Source organism: Bos javanicus, chromosome 3 (genome assembly GCF_032452875.1).
Source record: "Bos javanicus breed banteng chromosome 3, ARS-OSU_banteng_1.0, whole genome shotgun sequence".
In the NCBI taxonomy this organism is placed as follows: Eukaryota; Metazoa; Chordata; class Mammalia; order Artiodactyla; family Bovidae; genus Bos; species Bos javanicus.
This window is the reverse complement of record NC_083870.1, coordinates 24,356,743-24,382,589: the sequence shown is the minus strand read 5'-3', so window position 1 is coordinate 24,382,589 and position 25,847 is coordinate 24,356,743. Positions and strand designations below refer to the sequence as shown.

General features: G+C 39.0%; 1 protein-coding gene across 4 annotated transcripts in view; it reads right to left on the bottom strand.

Annotated features, from left to right (window-relative positions):
* WARS2 (tryptophanyl tRNA synthetase 2, mitochondrial) overlaps nucleotides 1-25,847 on the bottom strand; it is a 102,393-nt gene that overhangs the window by 26,792 nt on the left and 49,754 nt on the right. For all 4 annotated transcript variants that reach the window (XR_009734975.1, XR_009734978.1, XR_009734979.1 and 1 more), the window contains exon 3: nucleotides 1,378-1,458. Coding sequence is in view for 1 of the 4 variants with exons in the window: in XM_061409596.1 (XP_061265580.1) it covers nucleotides 1,378-1,458 (81 nt within the window). In the remaining 3 variants the exon portion in view is untranslated. The remainder of the gene's footprint in view (nucleotides 1-1,377; nucleotides 1,459-25,847) is intronic.

Genomic DNA, 25,847 nt, shown 5'->3' with positions numbered 1-25,847 from the left:
TATTTTCCCCACAAATAAGAAATTACAGACTAGTGGAAGGCTTATTCATGTTGCCTGGTAACACTGGCAACGTGTTACCAGGAGATCCTTAGACACTATTTTAAAGTGGGAGCATTTCCCATTAAATCAGTTCTTTTGGAGAAGACTCTTGAGAGTCCCTTGGACAGCAAGGAGATCCAACCAGTCCATTCTGAAGGAGATCAGCCCTGGGATTTCTTTGAAAGGAATGATGCTATAGCTGAAACTCCAGTACTTTGGCCACCTCATGTGAAAAGTTGACTCATTGGAAAAGACTCTGATGCTGGGAGGGATTGGGGACAGGAGGAGAAGGGGACGACAGAGGATGAGATGGCTGGATGGCATCACTGACTCGATGGATGTGAGTCTGAGTGAACTCCAGGAGTTGGTGATGGACAGGGAGGCCTGGTGTGCTGGGATTTATGGGGTCACAGTCGGACATGAGTAAGCGACTAAACTGAACCAAACTGAAAAGTATTTCAGTGTTCAGTTTAGCATTACCATATTATGATAAAATGGGAAAGTCTTGCCACAAACCAACATATGATAGAGAACATTATCAATTTTCTTTCTAACTCCTGGCAGGTAATGATTCTACAGCACCACCAGTATGCCTTATTCAGGTATTGCCAGTTTAAAGCTCTGTTTCTCTCTGTAGTGTATGTGCAGCCTTCTGAACAAGCTTTTAAGGAAATCAGTGGCCCTGAAAATATGCTACAAAGAAGCTTGAAACTAAAATTAGTGTTGATGTCCTGGAGGGCTACATACCTTCAGGTGTGATCCAATTGCAAAATTACATGGGAATACTATGAATTACCCAATTTATATTTCTCAGTTGAACTTCTTAGAAAAAGAACAGACTTAATTTTTCTGTGAGTTTGAATTGTTGCTTAGACTCAATTTGTTTAAATATGGAATAAAATATGTAGTCTCTTCTCCCCACAATGATAACTTTCAGGCCTTAACAGCCAGTTAATTCTGGTGGAGGCAACCTCAGGATCTAGTAATCCAGAAATGGTGATTGATTGTTAGTTAGAATGTGGCACATTCAAAGTCTTACCAAGTCTAACTAACAGTCACTAAGGACTGACCATGCATAGATAAAATCAAATAATGAATAAGCTGGATATTTGTAACTAGTTTTTTAGTTCGAAAGAATCTTGGAGAATCCTTCTATTTTCTCTTTCATACCCTGAGGCGATGAGGTTAAAGATACTGGTCTTGCTAGCCACTAGTGCATAGCAAGCCAGAAAACTCAGGATTCCCAGAGCCTAACACAAAAATAAACAGAGAGGGGAAAAACAGCTGCAGTGGGGACTGAACTTCTTTCTGTTTATTAATCAGATCAATGGCATTTACCTTCCACTGGTGTAAATGTTGTAATCGAGGTAATCTGACCATGCAGGTAAGGATCCAACTTAATTGTGTGTGCTCAGACACCTGAAGAAATAAAATAGAACATTAACAAAGGTGGTCAATATCATCTTGCATATAAGGCAAAATGAAATGGACAATAGGTATTACCTTGACTAAAATATCCCAGATCATGGTAATTTAAAAAATCAAGGGAGTTAATTCATAATGCATAGAATTTTAGATGCAGAAGACATCTTAAAAACTACCCAATACCATTACTAGTATAGTATTTCAATCTTCTTCACAACATCCCTAGCCAGCAGCTGACCAGACATTGCTTCAGCATCTTCATTGAGGGGACTTCATTATGTCCTGAGCCATCTATTTCAGCACAGGGGATCTAGTCAGGATTTTATAATAACTTTGTACGGGGTGTAATCTATAAAAATATGGAACCACTATGCTATATACCTGAAACTAATATAATAAGTCAATTATATGTAAAAAAAATAAAAGCCAAAGAGAAGATACACCCATGCACACACACAAACACGCATACACACTGATCCAATCCTCTAAATTTATGAAAGCAGCTGTAATATCTTTCATGGCAAAAAAAGGTACTAGACTGAAAATTAAAGACTGAGTCCTTTAGACCCAGAGTAGTTTGAAATTTAAGAGTCAATTTATCATCTGAAAGCGTGTTTTTATAGTTTCTATTTTTTCCTTTTTTTTTTTTTTTTAAGAAGAGGTTTAATCAACAAGAAAACATAACCTTCTCCCAATTTGTTTCTGTTTTAACCAAATTAAATCAAGTCACCAAATCTGGCAACAATTGGGATGATTCTTGGGTCTGGGCCAGGTTCTAACTGGTCACCGAGAATTTAAGGCCTATGCATCCCGTTTCAGGACCCTGGGGATTCTGAGCCCTTCATCCATTGTGGCTTTGTGTGTGTGTGCCCATCTGATTTCCTTAAAAAGCAGAGACGGTTGCCAGCTCTGGAAAGTGGCCCCAAATGTGTTCTTTGTGGGTTTTGCAAATGGAACATAAAGGAATGAAGCTGAATCAGCCCAGGCCTATTTTACTAGCAAGGAATCGCCATCTGGCATAAGATAGTTTCTCTTTTTTTTTTCCCTCAAGTCATGGAGAGGGAAGAGTTATTTTTCACATGTTTGACAAGGAATCACTTTTAAAGTTTTGCAAGTTGCTGGGCTGAATCTGTCATCTTTCTTCCAAGAGGCATTTGGGGTTCATTGAGGGCAGTGACTTTGACAGCACTGTCCATGCAAATTGCTAACTGCTGCTGTAAACAAACAGCTATCAGACAGAAACAGGAACCCTGGCTGGAAGCAAGAGGATTATAGTCGCTTCCAGTCACCAGCAAAAAACATTCCCACTTGAACTAATAAAATGAGCTGTTTTTTGACATGAAAAACTAGGAGAGATTTTTTTTTTCTTTACTGAATTAGGAAAGGAATAAAAACACAGAAAATAACCATGAACATGTGGAAAGAGACAAGATGATCCCTTTCCTTCAACTAGGGCTCAAGAGCTCAGCTTTTGATATGCAAACAGCTACCGTGAAGTCTCTATAAAGTCAAGTATTTTCCTTGGAGTAGCTTTATATTTGGATATATGGAATGAGACCTATTGAATATTCTGCAGAGATCTTCCTGGTGTTTCCAAATAATGTGGCATAAAATTCAATTATTCTTATATAGAAAAACAGTAACACTTTTTGGTCAAAGGCAAATAATTTTCATAATTTATCATTAATAAGTACATCAGAAGGGTACTATACTTCAGGATTTGGCTCTCTTAATTTATTCATATTCATGGCTACTGCTTGGAAGTGATCAGATTTCTATCTGGAGAAAATGAAAATGGTATTAAATATAGTACATTCTGACTTATGTTGTGAAATCACAAACAAAATAAAAATATAACCTGTTTCAGCCACAGAAAAGCAAAAACACGGAACAATAAAGTGGTCTGTTGACCATCCACAAACAAGTCAGCAGTGATTTAAGATTTCTGACCTCTTAATCTTAACAAGTAAAGACATGTATTCTGCAGTTACAGTCATTTTGCCTACCCTGTCCACTGCTGTAAAACAAGAGTCTGGCACACTATAGGTGCTCAGTAAATATCTGTTGAATGTATCTGTTGAACAGTAACAAAGGCTGCAGAAAGAATGGTTGGGACCAAAAAGAATCCCTTGGTAATCCGGCCAAAAGCAATTTCAGGGGAGTGACTGGGATGAATGCTGAACTATAAAGCGGTGGTTGAAATGTGACTAGGAGGCAGCATATAAAGACAGATGTACAAGTAAAGCATTAAGTAGAGTTCCTTGTGCTGCACAGTATGCTACACAGTTTGTTATTGATTTTGTATATAGTATCAATAGTGTATATGTAAGGCAACTATATGCCAGTAAAAATTAATTTAAAAAAGAGTAACTAAACAAAATGTATGGCAAACACCTGTGAAAATATGAAATGTCAAAGTAGTATCCATTAAGTATGGAAGAAGAAAAAAAAGGAAATAGAGCAGAGTTCGTAAGAGTTCTGTCTCTGAGGTTAGGCCATGGTTTCTGAATGCTAATTCTGCCATTCATGAGATGGGTAGCCCTGTATAAATGACTTAACCTCTCTGTGCCTCAGTTTTATCATGTATACAATGAGATTAACAACAGTGTCCACCTGACGGTGCTTGGTAGAGTGCCTAGCATACAGTAAGCACTCAATAAATGATTGCTGTTCTTGTTCAGTCACTAAGTGGTCTCTGACTCTTTGTGACCCCATGGACTGCAGCACACCAGGCTTTCCTGTCGTTTACCATCTCCAGAAGTTTGCTCAAATTCATGTCCATTGGTTCAGTGATGCTATCTAACCACCTCATCCTCTGTCACCCTCTTCTCCTCCTGCCCTCAATCTTTCCCAGCATCAGGGTCTTTTCCAATGAGTCAGCTTTTTGCATCAGGTGGCCAAAGTATTGGAGCTTCAGTTTCAGCATCAGTCCTTCCAATGAATATTCAGAGTTGAATTCCTTCAGGATTGACTTGTTTGATCTCCTTGCAGTCCAAGTGACTCTCAAGAGTCTTCTCTAGCACCACAATTCTAAAGCATCAATTCTTTGGCGCTCAGCCTTCTTTATGGTCCAACTCCCATGTCCTTACACGACTGCTGGAAAAACCACAGCTTTGACTATACAGACCTTTGTTAGCAAAGTGATGTCTGCTTTTTAATACACTGTCTAGGTTTGTCATAGCTTTTCTTTCAAGAAGCTGGCATCTTTTAACTTAATGGCTGCAGTCACCATCAACAGTGATTTTGGAGCCCAAGAAAATAAAATCTGTCACTGCTTTTACTTTTTCTCCTTCTATTTGCCATGAAATGATGGCACCATATGCCATGATCTTAGTTTTTTGAATGTTGAGTTTCAAACCAGTTTTTTTAGTCTCCTCTTTCACCTCATCAAGAGGCTCTTTAGTTCCTCTTCATTTTCTGTCATTAGGGTGGTGTTATCTGCATATCTGAGGTTGTTATTTCTCCCAGCAATCTTGATTTCAGCTTGCGATTCAGTCATTACAATTATAGAAATTTCAGAAAGAATCTTTTAACTTTTTAAGCTGAGATAATTATAGATTTACTTATAGTTGTAAGAAATAATACTACTGAGAGATCCAGTATACCCTTCACTCAGTTTCCCCCAAAGGCAACACCTTGCATAAATACAGTACAACCTCATAACCAGGAAACAGAATTTGATACAATCTGTCCACCCTATTGAGATTTCACCAGTACTACATGCACTCATTGTGCGGGTGTATTTAGTTCCACGCAATTTTATCTCGTGTGTAAGACATTTCTTGTTTAAGGAGGATAGAAACAAAGGTAAGTGGTAGGGACTGAGAACAAAAATTTTGTTTTTTTTTTTTAAGGTGGGATAAACCTACATCTTCCACTGAAACATGAGGAAGAGAAATAAATACAGATGAGGATCTATTTTGTGGGATAACAGTAGAGAGCAGAAAGTGAGAGAACTTCAACTCTAATGGGCTCCTTTATCTCTGAAAACAGAAGACAGGGGGATTACAAACAAATGGGCTAAGAAATATACTCAATGGAATTGCTGGGCTTGATAGGAAGGAAAAAAAACTATTCTGGAATAGAGCTGTATAAGACTTGATTCTCTGCTGGTGCTTTTGTGAATGAAAGAGGACAATCATCTTTAAAATACACTCATGAGGAAACACTGGTATTCTTCAGGGTTGGCTAAAATTTTTTGCCTAAACATTTAAAAAAATTTGTAGGAAAAAAACCCAGTTGATTGCATCTTTAATTTCCTTTGATCAGTAAGAATTTTTTAATAGGATCTGAAAAGCACTAAACAGCAAAAATCTTGATAATTGAAACTACATTAAAACTAATAACATATTTTTATCAAACACCACTATAAAAAGGGACTTCCCTGGTGGCTCAGATAGTAAAGATTCTGCCTTTACAACGCAGGAGACTCAGGTTTGATCACTGGGTTAGGAAGATCCCCTGGAGAAGAAAATGGCAACCCAGTCCAGTATTCTTGCCTGGAGAATTCCATGGACAGAGGAGCCTGGCGGGCTTCAGTCCATGGGGTTGCAAAGAGTCAGACACAACTGAGCAACTAATACTTTCACACTGTGTGCTTTGCTTGGGAATTCTCTTCAGGCAGTAAATTGGAGCCATTGTCTCCCATCTCTCAGGGATCACTCCCTGTCCTTCTTCACCTGATGCCGAAGTCTGCTGAACCATTAAAGAGGAAAAAAGGGACTTCCCTGGTGGTCCAGTGGTTAGGAATCAACCTGTCAATGCAGGGGACATGCAACAAGAGAAGCCACTGCAGTGAGAAACCAGCACACTGCAAGGAAGAGCAGTGCCCACTCGCTGCAACTAGAGAAAGCCCACATGCAGCAGTGAAGACCCAGCACAGCCAAAAATAAGATAAATAAATAAAAATAATAAATAAGTAAATAAAAATTATTTTTCAAAAAGAGGGAAAAAAGGCAAGTCACAGAGTGGGAAGAGATGTTTGCAAACAGAATACATTGGTATACAGAATATGTAAAGGACGCTTACAAATTGATAAGAAAAAAGAAGTATAACCTTATGAAACCGACCAAATGTTCTAAGTGCAAATTAGTGATACCACTACACACTCACCAGAATGATTAAGCTGAAAACCCCAAAATACTACCAAGTACGGTCAGGATATTGAGTAAACAGAACTATTATACTGTGCTGACTTGAAGTGAAAGTCGCTCAGTTGTGTTCGACTCTTTGCAACCCCATGGATTGTAGCCTGCCAGGCTCCTCAGTCCATGGGATTCTCCAGGCAGAATACTGGAGTGGGTTGCCATTCCCTTCTTCAAGGAATCTTTCAGACCCAGGGATTGAAGCCTGGTCTCCTCCATTGCAGGCATATGCTTTACCATCTGAGTCACCAAGGAAGCCCTTTATACCGTGCTGTGGGAATGTAAACATTGTCCCACCGCCTTTGAATTCTGACTGTATCCACTAATACTCAGCATTCATATAACATATGACCCAGGTATTCCATTTCTATACCTTAACAGAAATGTTTACATATGTTCACAAAAATATACGTGCAAGAATGTACTGTAATAGCCCTATATTGTAAGTAATCCAAATGTCCACTTACACAGAATGCATATATTGTGGTATACTCACTCAAGGGACTACTACAGCAATGGGGAAGACTAAATTACATTTAACAACATGAATGAATCTCATAAACATAATGTTGAATGAAAGAAGCCAGATGTAAAACAGTATGTACTAAATTATATTCAATTTAAAAACAGGTTATCTTGGGAAAGGGATGGTTAGTAAATGGAAAGGGGAATAAAGATCAATACAAATTACCCATGTAACCTGCACATGGGTATGTTCAGCTTGTGAAAATAGGCAAAAGGCTTGTAAATCTAACTACACTTGGTCTTGAATAAAATAAAATGAAAACTTTTCTGGTGCTTAGAAAAGGTAGAGGGACTGCTGAAACAACAGAGTAACAACCTCTGAAAATCTGCTCCTCCATAAAAACAATGAGAACACAAGCAAAAACTGTCAAAGTCAACTTTTATAAAACTCTAGAAAATTAACCAAAGGCTTGCAATCATCTGAAGAATAATTAAGAAAAACTTCACAGTCTCAGTAAGAACAGAGAGCCTGGTGGCATTTTAACTTGCCTGATCCCCATCAGTCTCTCCCCGTGTCTGTGTGGCCATGAAAACAGCAGCCTAGCAGCCAGTGGTAGGGAAAGTTGAGGTCTGGAGCTCCTCATAAAGACTCAACCCTAGAGAACTGTCACTACTCAACCTGACAGCTGCCATCTTGGAAAATGGGGAAAAGCCCCTCATTTGCAGGGTTGGTGATTATTAGACCTGATTTAGAGTTCACTCAGTCAGAGAAGTCCTCTCCTTAGGACATGTTTCAGAAATAATCACCAGCAATGACTTAATATTACTGCTGCCTGAGGGGCTGATACCAGGAGGAGAAAAACAAAATGCTGGCTAAAAAATCTTATGGAGAAAAGCTGGAAAATGATACGCTTATGGAAGGCTTTGAAAAGATCTGACATGTTCCTGGGCCTCTGGCAAGGCTGTGCACATGCCCAGGAAAAACGTGAGAAAACCCCAATCTCTTACCTCTGGCTCATCTTGAGGCCCCTCAGCAAAGGGTTGAAATATAGGATCAAAACATTTAGACATTTCTGCTCAATCATTGGTGGGCTCAGTGGTAAAGAATCTGCCTGTCAATGAAGGAGACACAGGTTTATTCCCTGGGTTGGGAAGATCCCCTGGAAAAGGAAATGGCAACCCACTCCATCCTGGTAAGTCCCATGGACAGAGGAACCTGGCAGGCTACAGTCCATGGGGTCACAACAAGTTGGACATGACTAAAAAACAACAAGCTCAATCTTTACCTGAACATGAAGCTAACCCAGCAGAGGCTGTAGTGACCACACAGGACTGTGAAGATGGACTTTATAGATTTGCTGCAGAAAAGTCAATAAGCAGACACAGCAACAACAAAATGAACCCTCGGTGGTGGGTAGAGAGCAGATTTCACTAGTGAATTCCTACAAACATTTAAAAAATTAATACCAATTCTTCACAATCTCTTCCAAAAAAATAAAAGAAGAGGGCACACTTCCTTACTCATTCTAGGAGGCCTGTATTACATTCAAACCAAAACCAGGCAAAGGCATCATAACAAAATAAACTATAGACCAATGACATGAATACAGATGCAAAAGCCCTCAACAAAACACTAGCAAATTAAATCCAGCAACATACATAAAGCATTACACAACATAATTAAGTGGGATTTATTCCAGAAATGCAAGCTTGCTTTAACACCCCAAAATCAATCAATGTAGTACTATACAAATTTAGAAAATGTAGTACTGGTATAAAGATAGAATATCAGTGCAGATGGTGACTGCAGCCATGAAATTAAAAGACGCTTGCTCCTTGTAAGAAAAACTATGACCAACCTAGGCAGCATATTGAACAGCAGAGACATTACTTTGCCAACAAAGGTCCGTCTAGTCAAAGCTGTAGTTTTTCCAGTAGTCATGTATGGATGTGAGAGTTGGACTATAAGGAAAGCTGAGCGCTGAAGAATTGATGCTTTTGAACTATGGTGTTGGAGAAGACTCGAGAGTCCCTTGGACAGCAAGGAGATCCAACCAGTCCATCCTAAAGGAAACCAGTCCTGAGCATTCATTGGAAGGACTGATGCTGAAGCTGAAACTCTAATACTTCAGCCACCTGATGCGAAGAACTGACTCATTGGAAAAGATCCTGATGCTGGGAAAGACTGGGGGCAGGAGGAGAAGGGGATGACAGAGGATGAGATGGTTGGATGGCGTCACCGACTCGATGGACACGAGTTAGAGTGGACTCCAGGAATTGGTGATGGACACGGAGGCCTGGCATGCTGCAGTCCATGAAGTTGCAAACAGTCGGACATGACTGAGCGACTGAACTGAACTGAACTGATAGATCAATGGAAAAGAAGTGAGAGTTCAGAAAGAATAGTCTCTTCAACAAATAATGCTAGGACAACTGAATATGTATAGACACATATCTACATGCAAAAGAACGATGCTGGGCCCCTACTTCTCACCATACATAAAAATTAACTCAAGACGGATCAGGGACCTCAGTGTAACAGCCAAAAGTATAAACTGCTTGGAAAAAAAAATAGGAGTAAATTTTCCTATTTGACCTTGTGTTAATCAGTGATTTGCTAGTCCATGACTCCAACAGCACAAATACCAAAAGAAAAAAACCAAGATAAACTGGTCTTCATCAACATTTTAAAACGTTCTGTCTCAAAGGAAACATCAAGAAAGTAAAAGACAATTTACAAACAGAAGAAGTTACCTCCAAATCATGTCTGATAAGAAAGTTGTATCCAGACTACATAAAAAACTCATCCTTTAACAATGAAAAGACAGATAATCCAATGTAAAATGGGCAAAGGATTTGAAAAGACACTTCTTCAAAGAAGATACACAAATGACTAATAGGCACATGAAAAACTCTTCAACATCATTAGTCTATTCAGTTCAATTCAGTCGCTCAGTCATGTTCGACTCTTTGCGACCCCATGAATTGCAGCTCGCCAGGCCTCCCTGTCCATCACCAACTCCAAGAGTTCACTCAAACTTATGTCCATCAAGTCGGTGATGCCATCCAGCCATCTCATCCTCTGTCGTCCCCTTCTCCTCCTGCCCCCAATCCCTCCCAGCATCAGTCTTTTCCAATGAGTCAACTCTTCGCATGAGGTGGCCAAAGTACTGGAGTTTCAGCTTTAGCATCATTCCTTCCAAAGAACACCCAGGGCTGATCTCCTTCAGAATGGACTGGTTGGGTCTCCTTGCAGTCCAAGGGATTCTCAAGAGTCTTCTCCAACACCACAGTTCAAAAGCATCAATTCTCCAGCACTCAGCTTTCTTCACAGTCCAACTCTCACATCCATACATGACCACTGGAAAAACCATAGCCTTGACTAGACGGACCTTTGTTGGCAAAGTAATGTCTCTGCTTTTGAATATGCTATCTAGGTTGGTCATAGCTTTCCTTCCACAGAGTAAGCGTCTTTTAATTTCATGGTTGCAGTCACCATCTGCAGTGATTTTGGAGCTCCCCAAAATAAAGTCTGACACTGTTTCCACTGTTTCCCCATCTATTTCCCATGAAGTGATGGGACCAGATGCCATGAACTTCGTTTTAGGAAAATGCAAATCAAAACCACGCTGAGAAAAAAATAACACATTGAGCTATCACTCTACACTCATTAGGATAGTTAAAAAAAAAAAGACTGACAACAAAAATGTTTGAAGAAATGAAGAATTTGGACTCCTTTACAGATCTTCTTCAACTTACAGTGGGGTTACTTCCTGATAAATCCATCGAGTTGAAAATATCCTAAGTTGAAAATGTATTTAATACAGCTAACAGATAGAACATCATAGCTTAGTCTAGCCTACCTCAAACATGCTCAGAACATTTCCATTAGCTATATTTGGGCAAAATTATCTAGGACAAAATCTATTTTATAATACCATGTTGAATGTTTTATGTAATTTATTGAATACTGTACTGAAAGTGAAGAACAGAATGGTTGTATAGGTACAGAATCCTAAGTGTGTCAGTTGTCTACCCCCGTGATGATGGGGCTGCCTGGAAGCTGTAGCTTGCTGCTGACACCCAGCATCATGAGAGTTGCTAGCCTGGGGGGGAAAAAAATCAAAACTCAAAATTCAAAGTACCATTTCTGCTACAGTACTTATTGCTTTTGTACCATTGTAAAGTTGAAAAACTGTAAGTTGAACAATCCTAAGTCAGGAACCCTTTGTACATTGCTGGTAGAACTCTCATACCAAGTAGTGTAGCCACTTTCCAAACACTTTTAACAGTTCCCCAAAATGTTAAATATAGAGTTACCGTATCACCCAGCAATCTCATTCCTAGATCTATACCAAGATAACTAAAACATACAACTATAAAAAACTTTACAGAAATTTTCTGAGTAGCATTTTTCACGTGGGAAATATCTGGAAAAGTGCATGCATGTTCTTCTGCTACCTACTCTTTTGAAACCCCAAGACTGTAGCCTCCCAGGCTCCTCTGCCTAGGATTTTCCAGGCAGGAACACCGGGTTGCCATTTCCTTCTCCAGGGGATCTTCCCAACCCGGGGATCAAACCCATATCTCCTGCATTGGCAGGTGGATTTTTACCTCTGAGCCACCAGGACACTCCCTGGAAAAGTGGAAACAACCCAAATATGAGTAATGAATTCACTGACTAATGAATGAATAAACAAAATGTGGTATATCCATACAATGGAATATTACTCAACAATAAAAACAAATGAAGTACTGATAAATATTACCAAATAGACAAACCTTAAACACGATGCTAAATGAAAGAAGCCAATCACAAAATGCACTTGTATGAAATGTTCAAAACAGGCAAACTCATAGAAAACAAAGGGAATTAGAGATTGCTATGGAGAGGGGAGAGGAGCAAAGGAAGTGATTGCTCATGGGTACTGGGTTTCATTATGGAGTGATGAAAATGTTCTAAATTTGACTGTGGTGATGGATGCACAACTCTGTGAACACTAAAAGTCATTTCACTGTACACTTTAAATGAGTGAATTGTATGGTCCTTACCATGGTCTATCATGATCATCTCTTCGTACTTAACCCTATAATGTCTAGATTCCAATCCTCCTCCGTACCCTCTTTGCTCCCCCTTCTCCAGCCTTGCTGACCTCCTTGTGTTTCCTGAATATACCAGACACACTCCCCACTTAGGGGCTTTGCACTGACTCTTCCCTGATAGCAATTCTTTTTCCCCACATACTCACCTCACTAACCCTTCACATTAAGTCTTTGCTGTAATATTATCTTATCAAGGGGGCTTACCCAGCCATGCTGTCTAAAATAACAACCTGTGTTTCCCTCAACATCACTCCCAATCCCCCTTAGCCTTTTTCTGTATAACCTATCACCTTCTAATACACTTTGTTTGGTTTATTTACTATAGTCATTATTTATGTTGTGTCATCCCAATACAATATAACTACCATGGTGGCAAAGATTTTTGTCTCTTTTCTTCATTGATATGAGTATCTGACACAGGATCTGGGACACGGTAAGTATTCAATAAATATTTGTTAAATGAATACATGAAATGAAAACATTAAAGGTTTGTCAACAGGGTGATATCTAAATAAAAGGTGGCATATTTGTATAATGGCACTCTAGCCAAATATAAAAAATTAACATGAGATCACAAAAACATACTGCTATGTGGGAAAGGAAAATTGTAAACAGATTCTACAATACAGCACCACTTGTATCTTTTTCTTTTAAACCACACAATTAAAACTATTGTATATTGCTCATGGGATTGCACATGAAAACAGGTGTGACAAATTGGCTAGATTGATACAGGTCAAGTCCAAGATTTCATTGCCTGGGATAGAGAAAAGGGATGCAGGGAGGAGGGGTGAGAGGAGTGGGCAAGGAAAGAATGAAAAGGTCCTTCAACTTTAATACAGGAGATTTAATACAGGAGATCAAGCAAATATGACAAAATGTCAACAATATTCACCCTTGGTGTTGGGAACATGAGTTCTGTTATACTATTTCCTTTGTTTTGCTGAATTTAAATTTTTTCAAAAACATTTACTTAACAAGTACAGCATAGCATGATACAAAAAAAAAAAAATACAGTTTCTAGGTATTGATCAAATCCATTCAAGCAATTAGCTAATTCAATAAATCTTAGATCAAATGTCTAAGTGTCCCTTGGGATTTTACTATTTCCCATATAAATGTTATCTTCCCAGGAATCAGGTACTTTTAAGTTTTGGTTTAGGCACTTGTAAGACTGTTCAGACACAAATTCCCATTTATCATTTTCTCTCAAAAACTAGCAATTTCATGCTGAGTTATCTTTATTAGACTCTTATCATCCCCATCACAAATCCCCTTAACAGGGGCCTTGTTTGGGGATCTGATTTTAATTAAAAGAACTCTGATTTTAATTAAAAGAAATTTTATCAATAAACTTTCATTCACTCTCTTCAACTGGTCTGCCTCCTGTTGGTACTTATGTTTGCCAATGAATATCTATCTGTACGCATTTGGATTTTTCTATACTTTTTTCTTAGTCCAATACTTCCAAAGCTAAATAAGTAGCTATTTAAGTCTACTCCAGACTGAAAAGTCACCTCCCTCTAAGTTCTATTGCTTAATTTATACATGTGTATGTGTAAACATATGTTTTGTTTTGTTTTGTTTTTTTATCTATAGCAGTGAATTAGTCTGCTTTTTCTAGCTTATGTTGGGTAACAGCCCTAAATAAGCGGCTCACAGCAATGGTTTCTTTTTCATTGACTTCACATATTAGTAGCTGTAGGCTGGCGTGTGCGTGTGTGTGTGTGTGCGTGCGTGCTCAGTCATGTCTGACTCTTTGTGACCCTACAGACTGTAGCCCACCAGGCTCTGCCTATATGATTTTCCAGGCAAGAATACTGGAGTGGGTTGCCATCTTCTCCTCCAAGGGATCTTCCCAACCCAGGGAACAAACTCGCATCTCTTGTGTCTCCAGCTTTGGCAGGTGGATTCTTTACCACTGGTGCCACCTGGGAACCCACCTGGGAAGTTTACTCTGCTTTATTTACCTTCTCAATTTAGGACCTAAATTGAGTTAGGAGGAAGGAAAAAGAGCAAGAGAGTTAGAACAAACATGGAGTGGCTTGTAAAGATTCTGCCTGGGCATGGTGTGTATCATGCTCACTCATTTTCCATTGGCTAAAACAAGTCATGTGGACAAGCCCAACATCACTGGAGTATGACCAGATGTTTCTCCTACTGATGCACTGCCTGCTGGTCACATGGCAGTGAACGAGGACATATAATCCTCAGACAGTAGGGGTTAGCAAACTGCTGCTCATAGGCCAAATCTGTGGTTTTAGATATGTTCACATTGAGATTTTCTGACAGATCTCAAAGAGAGATGTCTAGAAGATAGCTGCTGCTGCTGCTGCTAAGTCACGTCAGTTATGTCCAACTCTGTGCGACCCCATAGACGGCAGCCCACCAGGCTCCTGTCCCTGGGATTCTCCAGGCAAGAATACTGGAGTGGGTTGCCATTTCCTTCTCCAGTGCATGAAAGTGAAATGTGAAAGTGAAGTCACTCAGTCGTGTCTGACTCTTTGCGACCCCATGGACTGTAGCCTACCAGGCTCCTCCGTCCATGGGATTTCCCAAGCAAAAGTAGTGGAGGGGGTTGCCATTTTCTTCTCCCCTAGAAGACAGCTAGAAACACACACAAAAAATGTCTGAAGTTAGGAAGAAAGGTCAAGGATAGAAGCAAAATTTGAGAGAAAATAGCTGAAAGTTATAGAAGCAGATGAAACTTCACAAGGACAGAATATATATAATAGATCTATCTGTCTACCTATCTACCTACTTCAGGACAGAATTCTGGAGGTTAAAGATGAATCAGTAAAGGAAATAAATGAACTATTAGAGTAGAAGAAAAATGAAGTTACTGCCTTAACATTGGGATCAAGAGAAAATCCTAAAAGGAATGAGGGAATCAATATATCAATGAATCAGAGCAGTAAAGAAATATAAGAAGAAAAGACTAAGGACAGGGAAATTGGAGCACAAGGTGCTTCATTAAAAATCAACAAACAAACACTGAGTTGTGTTCTTTATTTTGTAATATACAACAAGTAAGTACAAGATATGTTCGTAAAAGATATCTCTCCCTACATATATTTGTTGCTGTTTTGATTAGGATAAATAATATTTAAACAAGGAAAAACATGAATTAAAAATAATTTTAAAACAAACAAAAATGATGGAAGTCTTAAATCATAAGATGATTTTCATATTCTTCTTTCAAACTCTTTTATCTCTTGACTAAAATTCCCTAAAATTCTTGGCAGAAAAGATCTCGTCAGTCTAATTCAAAGCACTATCTCAGGCAAAGCTTCTTTCTTTAATACTTTGCTTGGAGTGGACTCAACAGTTGCAACACTTGGTTTCACAGTGCTTCTTGCTGGTTTTACAAGTTTAGGGAGCATGTTACATCAACATATCAAATTATTAGTTTACTGGCTACATTTGTGAGCAGGTTGTTTTTTGGTTACATTGTGAGTGGGTGACTCGAAGCTCACATGACATTTTCATGCCATATTTACTTTGCCTTTATCATTTTACATGTCTGAAAGACAACTACATTGAACTATCTATAAAGTTCTCACACAGTTCCATGGGTTTTTCTCTTTTTTTTCTTTTCACTTATACAACATTCTAAGTGCCTACTGATTATAAAAACATTTTAATATTAATAGAGTTGGACACGACTGAGTGACTGAACTGAACTGAACTCAGTGAGGCACAATGTACAAAGAGTAAGACGGACCCATTTTAGCTGCTCAGTCTTAGGAATTTTAATAAATCCATACACATGTGCAACCACCATACCAATCAAGATACAGAGCAGTTCAATGCCACCCAAAAGTTTCTTCATACCACTTTGCAGTTAATTCTTTATCCCTTTCTCACCCTTGCTCCTGGAAACCACTGATCTGCTTTTTGTTATTATGGATTAGTTCTGCCTGTTCTACAATATCAAATAAATGTTACTATATAATATGAATTATTCTCTCACAGGCTTCTCTTGGCATATGTTTCTGCTATTCCTTTATATTGTTACATACTCCTTTTCACTTTGAATAGCAGTCCATTGACTGAATATTCTACAATCATTTATTTGTTGATGGACATTTGTATTGTTTTTACTTTGGGACTGCTGCTGCTGCTACTGCTGCTGCTAAGTCGCTTCAGTCGTGTACGACTCTGTGTGACCCCATAGACGGCAGCCCACCAGCCTCCCCCGTCCCTGGGATTCTCTAGGCAAGAACACTGGAGTGGTTTGACATTTCCTTCTCCAGTGCATGAAAGTGAAAAGTGAAAGTGAAGTCTCTCAGTCGTGTCCGACTCCTAGCAACCCCATGGACTGCAGCCTACCAGGCTCCTCTGTCCATGGGATTTTCCAGGCAAGAGTACTGGAGTGGGGTGCCATTGCCTTCTGCGAGCAAAAACATTACGAACATTTATGTGGTGGTTTAGTCACTAAGTCAAGTCCGACTCTTGTGACCCCATGGACTGTAGCTTGCCAGGCTCCTCTGTCCATGGGATTCTCTAGGCAAGAATACTGGACTGAGTTGCCATTCCCTTCTCTAGGGGATCTTTCCAACCCAGGAATTGAACCTGGGTCTTCTGTATTGCAGGCAGATTCTTTACCAACTGAGCTACATAGGAAGCACAAGTCATTTTGTAGACAATGTTTTCATTTCTCTTGGGTAAATGCCTAGGGAACTGTGGGTTTCCCTGGTGGCTCAGACGTTAAAGCATCTGCCTGCAATGCAGAAGACCTGGGTTCCATCCCTGGGTTGGGAAGATCCCCTGGAGAAGGAAATGGCAACCCACTCCAGTATTCTTGCCTGGAGAATCCCATGGACAGAGGAGCTTGGTGGGCTACAGTCCACGGGGTCACAAAGAGTCAGACACGACTGAGCAACTTCACATGATAACTATATGTTTAATTTTATAAGAAACTGACTTTTTATACTCTTAATAGCAATGTATGAGCTCACATTGCTCTACATCCTTATCAAAACTTAGCCATATCAGTATTTTTTAATTTTAGTCATTCAAATGGGTAAAATGGTTTTTAAAAAAGAGTCATGTATTTGGAAATTAAAACACCTAGTTATAAATAAATCACAGGTCAAATAAATAACGAGCTAGAAATCATTCACAAATGAGTTATGGTGAAAATACTACATATCACAACTTTGTGGATGCTGATAAAGCAGTACTTATAAGGAAATGAATATTTAAATTTATATTAGAAAATAAGAATGGCTAAAATTAATGAGGTCCATTTAATAAAAACAACAATAAAGTAATATCAAAGACAATGGAAGCAAGAGAGGAAACAACAAAACAAAGGAAATAGAAAAGAAAGATATAACAGCGCATGCATGCATGCTAAGTTGCTTCGGTCATGTCCGACTCTTTGCAATCCTATAGAGGGTAGCCCTCCAGACTCCTTTGTCTCTGAGATTCTCCAGACAAGAATACTGGAGTGGACTGCCGTGCCCTCCTCCTGGGGATCTTCCTGACCCAGGGATCAAACCCGTGTCTCTTATATCTCCTGCAATGGGAGGTAGGTTCTTTACCATTAGTCCACCTGGAAAGCCCAAGATATGATAGTCTCACAAAACCAAATCTGTGCTCCAGAAAGATTAACAGAGTAGCCTCTAGCAAAAGTCATCAAGGGAAAAAAGGGAAGATGGGAATTTCAAGGAAAACAATTCACAAAAGTGTTGCTAATGATAAAACGTCAGATTTCAAGCAAAAATTAGAATTTTGGAAAATATGCATTCATTACATGTGCTAGACATCTTCTCAGTACTTAAAGGCACTCCTGATATGATCTGTGCTGATAATTCAAATGTGGTTTTTAAAAAATAATGCAAATAAAATCTGTCAAAATGTGTACGATCCAAAGATGGTAAGATTTATTTGTAGATAATACTTAAATGCGAAAAGCAAAACTTTAAAACATTTAGAAAATAATCATAAAGAATAGCTGTATGACATTAGGCCAGAGAACAATTACTTGAAAAGACAAACAGAAGCACAAAACCACATAGGCAAAGGCTGAATTGACTGCATTAAAATGAACACTTCCGTATAATAAAAGACAGCATTTACAAATTTAAAAAGACAAGCCACAGACTGAAAAAAGGCAATGTAAAACAGACAAAGGATTAATATTTAGGATATGTAAAGAAATAACTTCTACAAACAATAAAAAAATACAATTTCTTTAAGTGGGAAAAAGGGGTGAATAAGTAATTCACAGAAGAAAACAAAAGGTTTTAAACATGAAAAAATCCTTAACCTTACCAGTAATCAGGAAAATGCAAATTAAAACAACAATGAGATAAGATATTCCATCTTTTATAATGGCAAAAATAATGTCTAATTATACTGCTGGATCATCAAAAAAGCAAGAGAGTTCCAGAAAAACATCTATTTCTGCTTTATTGACTATGCCAAAGCCTTTGACTGTGTGGATCACAATCAACTGTGGACAATTCTGAAAGAGATGGGAATACCAGACCACCTGACCTGCCTCTTGAGAAACCTGTATGCAGGTCAGGAAGCAACAGTTAGAACTGAACATGGAACAACAGACTGGTTCCAAATAGGAAAAGGAGTACGTCAAGGCTGTATACTATCACCCTGCTTATTTAACTTCTATGCAGAGTACATCATGAGAAATGCTGGGCTGGAAGAAGCACAAGCTGGAGTCAAGATGCCAGGAGATATATCAATAACCTCAGATATGCAGATGACACCACCCTTATGGCAGAAAGTGAAGAGGAGCTAAAGAGCCTCTTGATGAAAGTGAAAGAGGAGAGTGAAAAAGTTGGCTTAAAGCTCAACATTCAGAAAACGAAGATCATGGCATCTGGTCCCATCACTTCATGGCAAATAGATAGGGAAACAGTGGAAACAGTGTCAGATTTTATGTTTTTTGGGCTCCAAAATCACTGCAGATGGTGACTGCAGCCATGAAATTAAAAGATGCTTACTCCTTGGAAGGAAAGTTATGACCAACCTAGATAGCATATTCAAAAGCAGAGACATTACTTTGCCAACAAAGGTCCGTCTAGTCAAGGCTATGGTTTTTCCAGTGGTCATGTATGGATGTAAGAGTTGGACTGTGAAGAAAGCTGAGTGCCGAAGAATTGATGCTTTTGAACTGTGGTGTTGGAGAAGACTCTTGAGAGTCCCTTGGACTGCAAGGAGATCCAACCAGTCCATTCTGAAGGAGATCAGCCCTGGGATTTCTTTGGAAGGAATGATGCTAAAGCTGAAACTCCAGTACTTTGGCCACCTCATGCAAAGAGTTGACTCATTGGAAAAGACTGATGCTGGGAGGGATTAGGGGCAAGAGGAGAAGGGGACGATAGAGGATGAGATGGCTGGATGGCATCACGGACTCGATGGACGTGAGTTTGAGTGAACTCTTGGAGTTGGTGATGGACAGAGAGGCCTGGTGTGCTGCAATTCATGGGGTCGCAAAGAGTCAGACATGACTGAGCAACTGAATTGAACTGAACTGAACTGATACCAAATATTGCCATAGAAAGAAAGAAAGAAAGTGAAGTTGCTCAGTCGTGTCCAACTCTTTGTGACCCCATGGACTGTAGCCTACCAGGCTTCTCCGTCCATGGGATTTTCCAAGCAAGAATACTGGAATGGGTTGCCATTTCCTTTTCCAGATCTTCCCAACCCAGGGATTGAACCCGGGTCTCCCACACTGTAGGCAGACGCTTTACCATCTGAGCCACCAGGGAAGTCCAAATATTGCCATAGACCAAAGGGAACTCTTCTTTTGGTGGAACATAAGTTGGAATGCCAGTTTGGAGAGCAATCTGGCAATACTCCTTGGAATATTTTTTCCAGTAGTCACATACAGATATGAGAGTTGGGCAACAAAGAAAGCTGAGTGCCAAAGAATTGATGCTTTTGAACTGTGGTATTGAAGAAGACTCTTGAGAGTTCCTTGGATTGCAAGGAGATCAAACCAGTCAATCCTAAAGGGAAACAGTCCTGAATATTCATTGGAAGGACTGATGCTGAAGCTGAAACTCCAATACTTTGGCCACCTGATGCTAAGAACTGACTCATTGGAAAAGACCCTGATGCTGGAAAAGATTGAAGACAGAAGGAGAAGGGGACGACAGAGGATGAGATGATTGGATGGCATCACCGACTTGATGGACATGAGTTTGAGAATCTGATGGATAAGGAAGCATGGCGTGCTGCAGTCCATGGGCCTGCAAAGAGTCGGTCACTACTGAGTGACTGAACTGAACTGAGCTGGCAATAATTCACTAACATTGATGTCATATATCCTCATGATTCCACTCTTGGGTATGTACACCTAGAAAAGCCTTTCAGAGGTGAACAAAAAGCATATGTAAGTATGTCCACTGTAGTATTATTCACAGTAACAAAAAGTTAGAAGAAATCTTAATATCTTTTGCCAGGAAAATAACAGTAGATTAAACAAATTGTGATACAGCCAGACAATGGAATATCATCCAGCCATCAAAATGATTAAATCTCAAACACATAATTAATGCTGCATACAAAAATATAGATTCAGGAAGATATGTGCAGCATAAGGCTATTTATGTAAAGTTCTAAAACATACAAAATAAATAATATGGATTGTTATGGCCAAATCATATGCAATAAAAATGTAAACAGGTACATGGGAATGATGAATATTAAATTCAGCATAGTGGTTCCCTCTGGAGAGGCTTTCAGAGGTGCACAAAAAGCATATGTAAGTGTGCCCATTGTAATAATATTCACAGTAACAAAAAGTTGGAAAAAATCTAAATATCTTTAGCCAGGCAAGCAACAATAGATAAATAAATTGTGATAGAGCCAGACAATGGAATATCATACAGCAGTCAAAATGATTAAATTTCCTGCCTGCAACGAGGGAGACCCAGGTTCAATTCCTGGGTCGGGAAGATCCCCTGGAGAAGAAAATGGCAACCCACTCCAGTATTCTTGCTTGGAGAATTCCATGGACAGAAGAGCCTGGTGGGCTACAGTCCATGGTGTCACAAAGAGTTGGACATGATCGAGTGACTAACACTTTCACACACATTTTCTGGGGAGGCAGAAAGCAGAATGAGACTAGAGAGAGCTAAAAAGTTTTGACTATACTTGTAATGTTTTACTTCTTAAAAAACAAAAACTGCATGCAAGTATGCCAAAAGGTTAGCATTTCAAAGAGCAGCCATCCATACTTATACTCTTCTCAATGTTTGAAATATTTCTCGATAACAAACTCTTGTGAAAATATTTTGTCATTGGGAATGAAGAGAGGCACAGTCACTATATTTGATCTTCATCTTACAAATGCACTCCATCCTTAAATCAAGAAGCCTGGATTGGGGACAGTGTGTGTGTGGTGAGGTAAGGTGAGAGAGAAAGTTAACATCTGTCAGGAATCATATGTATACATCATGTTATTTAAATATCCTTATTGTAGACATTATAAAGGGGGTTCAAAGAGCTTCAGTAACTTGCCTAGTATGTCACAACGAGAAGAGATCACAGTGAGATTCAAACTGTATCTGGCTTCAGAGCCCATACTCATTGCCCTGATAGTAAAAAAGCTCTTCTTGGAGGTGTAATTAAGATATGACCTAACTCTGTGCTCCAGGATGGAAGCAACACAAATACAATAGCTTCTCATCGAATCACATATGAGTATAGATCTAGGCAAGGAAGTGGTACTAGCAGAAACTTTTAGAGAAGGAAATAACATGAGGAGTTTGGGTATTTTAATAATTTTCCTAACTTCTCTTTATTATTTATTCCACGGGACATTTAGAACCTCTGCCTCTCCCTGGAAACTCTGGAAGTGATGCCAATTTTACAAATAGATTCCTCAAGACCATTAAGTTATATAGAGGTTTGTTTGCTTCCTTTATGAGTTGAACGTATACCTGTTGTCAGTAGCCTAACAACTTGAGAGTTTAACAAATATAAATACATACTTAAACACGATTCCAAAATTATGAGGATAAATGAAAACACAAGAGATTCTCGGTCCTAGTTTAGTATTTGGCTTTGTATCTTTAAGACAAGCACCATGGGTCAGGTACTTTTGTTTGTATTTACTGAGCCAAGATTCATGTAGTCAGTTCCATTGGCCCTCATTCGGAAATGGGTTCCTTCATAGTCCCCCTTCCTGTATTACTATTATTGATTTTTGTTTCCTGGGAAACCAAACCTCGCTCTAATTAGAGAATGAGGTCACATTCTGAAGTTGCAGATTTCATTCTTTGCCCTGGACTCTTCCCTGGACTGTTTTGGACCCTCTGTAACAGGAGGTCTGATGGTCAAAGTTGTCCTTTTCTCTTAGCCTTGGCAGAAAGCCAATGCCTAAAGCTATGAACTCCAGCTTTTATCTTCCATCTGCAGGGTGACTCAATCCCAAGCAAAGTAACAACTAAAGACGTGGAGACATGCACCTCAGAGACAGCTGTGGGAATCAGATTGGATCTGCACTCAAGCCTGCTAGAAATAAAAGACCACTGACTTTGGCATTTGGATGGAAAGCTCTGCCAAGCACACACACAGGCAGGCGTCTTCTCTCTCCCTCTCTCACTCACACACACACACAAATGCATGCACATAGGCACACCTTTTAGAGGAGAGGCTCCGAAAAATTCCCCACATATGGCAAACATATTTTAGGGGAAGCACCATGACTAGAGGCCAGTGGGAAAGAAAGAAAAAGAAAATAATGAGAAAAATCTTCAATAAGTCTCAATCGTTCCAGTCAGACTGCTGAGAAAGAATGCAAAGGACTGGAGATAAAAATAATTGATAAAATCAGCATCCCAACATAGGTAAATTCTTTCGCTATTTCAAACAATTACTAGAACTTACTCTGGTAGACAACAATAGCCCGGGGAACTGGCCTCTATATTTATCCGTGAAGTACTTTGCTTAACACAGTGGATGAACATGAAAAGAACACTTACATAATGTAAAAAAAAATTTTTTCTAACTCACAATTTCAAAAATTCTTCATTTTATTTGCAAATAATTGTGTGTGTGCAAATGCAAGAATAACCAATTTTAACTAGCATCGGCTCCCAATATTTTGTTTTCTAAATTCCTATCATATTCTATGATCAACTAAATGCTTAAAAACACTGTGGAGAATGGCATTGAAATATGTATAATATCATATATGAAACGAGTCGCCAGTCCAGGTTCGATGCACAATACTGGATGCTTGGGGCTGGTGCACTGGGACGACCCAGAGGGATGGTATGGGGAGGGAGGAGGGGGAGGGTTCAGGATGGGGAACACATGTATACCTGTGGACAATTCATTTTGATACATGGCAAAACCAATACAATATTGTAAAGTTAAATAAAATAAAATTTTAAAAAAAGAAGAAAAAAATAAAAAAAAACCTTGTTATAATTACATAACTGATCTCTAATTTATCTGTTTATAAGTTAAGAATTGATTTATCAAGTTTTCTCAAAATAAAACAAGAAAATATTTTAACTTCCGCTTTAAAGAATTCTTGATAAAAGTTAATCAGATCATTTGAACACAAAATAACTTGTGATAAAAAGTGGTGGAGTGGAAGAAACACTGACCTGATGTTCTCAGGGACTTTATGATTGAAGGGTTTTCTAGAAACTGAGTTTAGATTTTTGCCTTGAGGGTAGGTTTATTTTAAGTAGAAAGAGCACATGGCTACAATGTGGGGAACGGACCATCGATTGGTAAGACTGAGGCAGGAGTGAAAGGGTAATTTAGTAGTCCAGGGCCTGGAGGCCAGCTCTGGCTCTGTACTGCCTCTCTGCCATCAGCTCCTGAGGCAAAGGCATGGTGGGAGACAGAATAAAGTTCTCTCTCCAAGAGTACTCAACTTACAATGGAGTCATGTCTTGATAAACACACCATTAAGTTGAAAATATCCCAAGTCGAAAATACATACAATATACCTAACCTTCCCAACACCATAGCTTAACTATGTTCAGAACACTTACATCAGCCCTGGTGGTGGTGGTGGTGGTTCAGCCACTAAGTCGTGTCCGACTCTTGTGACCCCATGGACTGTAGCCTATCAGCCTCCTCTGTCCATGCAATTTACCAAGCAAGAATACTGCAGTGAATTGCCATTTCCTTCTCCAGGGGCTCTAACACAAAGCCTATACTATAATAAAGTGTTGAATATCTCATGTAATTTATTGAGCACTGTACTCAAAGTGGAAAACAGATTGATTATGTCTTGATCATTTACCCTGGTGATCTTGTGGCTGACTTGGAGCTGCCCAGTATCATAAGAGAGTATCTTTCTACATATTATCAGCCTGGGAAAAGATCAAAATCTAAAATTCAAAGTACAGTTTCTACTGAATGTATATAGCTTTCAAAGCATCATAAGTTTAACCACTATAAGTCAGAAACTGTCTATATAACTTGCAAAAGTAGTGCCTTAAGAAGAAAATTAAGGTTCATGTTTATTCCCAGAAAGGCTAATTTTCTAGTGAGTAAAAGAAAAGCTGATTAACATATTAAAGGGATAAAAAAAGTGGTAGCACAAAAACCAAAGTTTTAAATGAGGAAAGATTAACTTTACAGAAATAAAACGATCAACAAATCAAAAGGCATGAAAAATAAGAGACTTAAGATCCATAATCAAATGTTATTTGTAGACCTTGGTTGGATCATCATTTCAATATGCCAACTACAAAACACATTTTGGGAGAACCAGCATAGTTTGAACATGGACTGGGTATTAGATGATAATATGGGATTATCATTAACTTTGTTAAGTCTGATGATATTATTGTGGTTATGTAAGAAATCTTCCTGACTTTTTGGAAAGGCATGCTGAAATATTTAGGGCATGAAATGCCATGATGTGTGATATCTGCTATAAAATACTTCAACAAAGAGAACAACATGGGATCTTCCATGGTAGTCCACTGATTAGGAATCTGCCTTCCAATACAGGGGATGTGGGTTCAATCCCTGGTCCAGAAACTAAGATCCCACATGCCTCAGGGCAACTAAGCCTGCATGCAGCAACTAGAAGCCTCTGTAGGCCACAGTGAAGATCCAGCATAGCCAAATAAATAAATAAATAAATAAAATTGGCAAAGATAACCACGAACAAGTATATTTTAAAAAAAAAGAAAACAAAATTGGAGAGACAAATCACAAAATGTTAATAAATGATGGGGGTAAAGTATACTATTCTCCTACTCTTCTACATATATTTCAAGTTTTCTTCACTAAATATTTTAAACAGGAAAGAAAATCTGATACAATAACTAGTCTACCCACTAAGCTGTAATAATATTGGTTGCCTGAGTTAAAGAAGGAAATGGCCCAGACCAAGCATGTCTTGAGGACAGAAAGATACCTGAGGAAGTCTTTTATACTGTCTTTGTGTGACAAATTGTGGAATATGGGCTGATGAGCACTCTTCTCAAATTTTACCTGACAAACTATCCAAATTCCCCCAAGGGAGCCGAAGTCAGGGATGGTAAGAGGGGACCTGTGAGACAGTTCAGAGGCTACCGGGGAAACAGGCAGCCCCAGCTGCCTCCACTCTCTGACCTAGACCTACAATAGTTGGGGAAACAGAGAGCTCACTGTGTAACATAAAAAGCCAAAGGGAAGGTGAATTTTATTATCCCTCACTTAGAGTTCTTACAA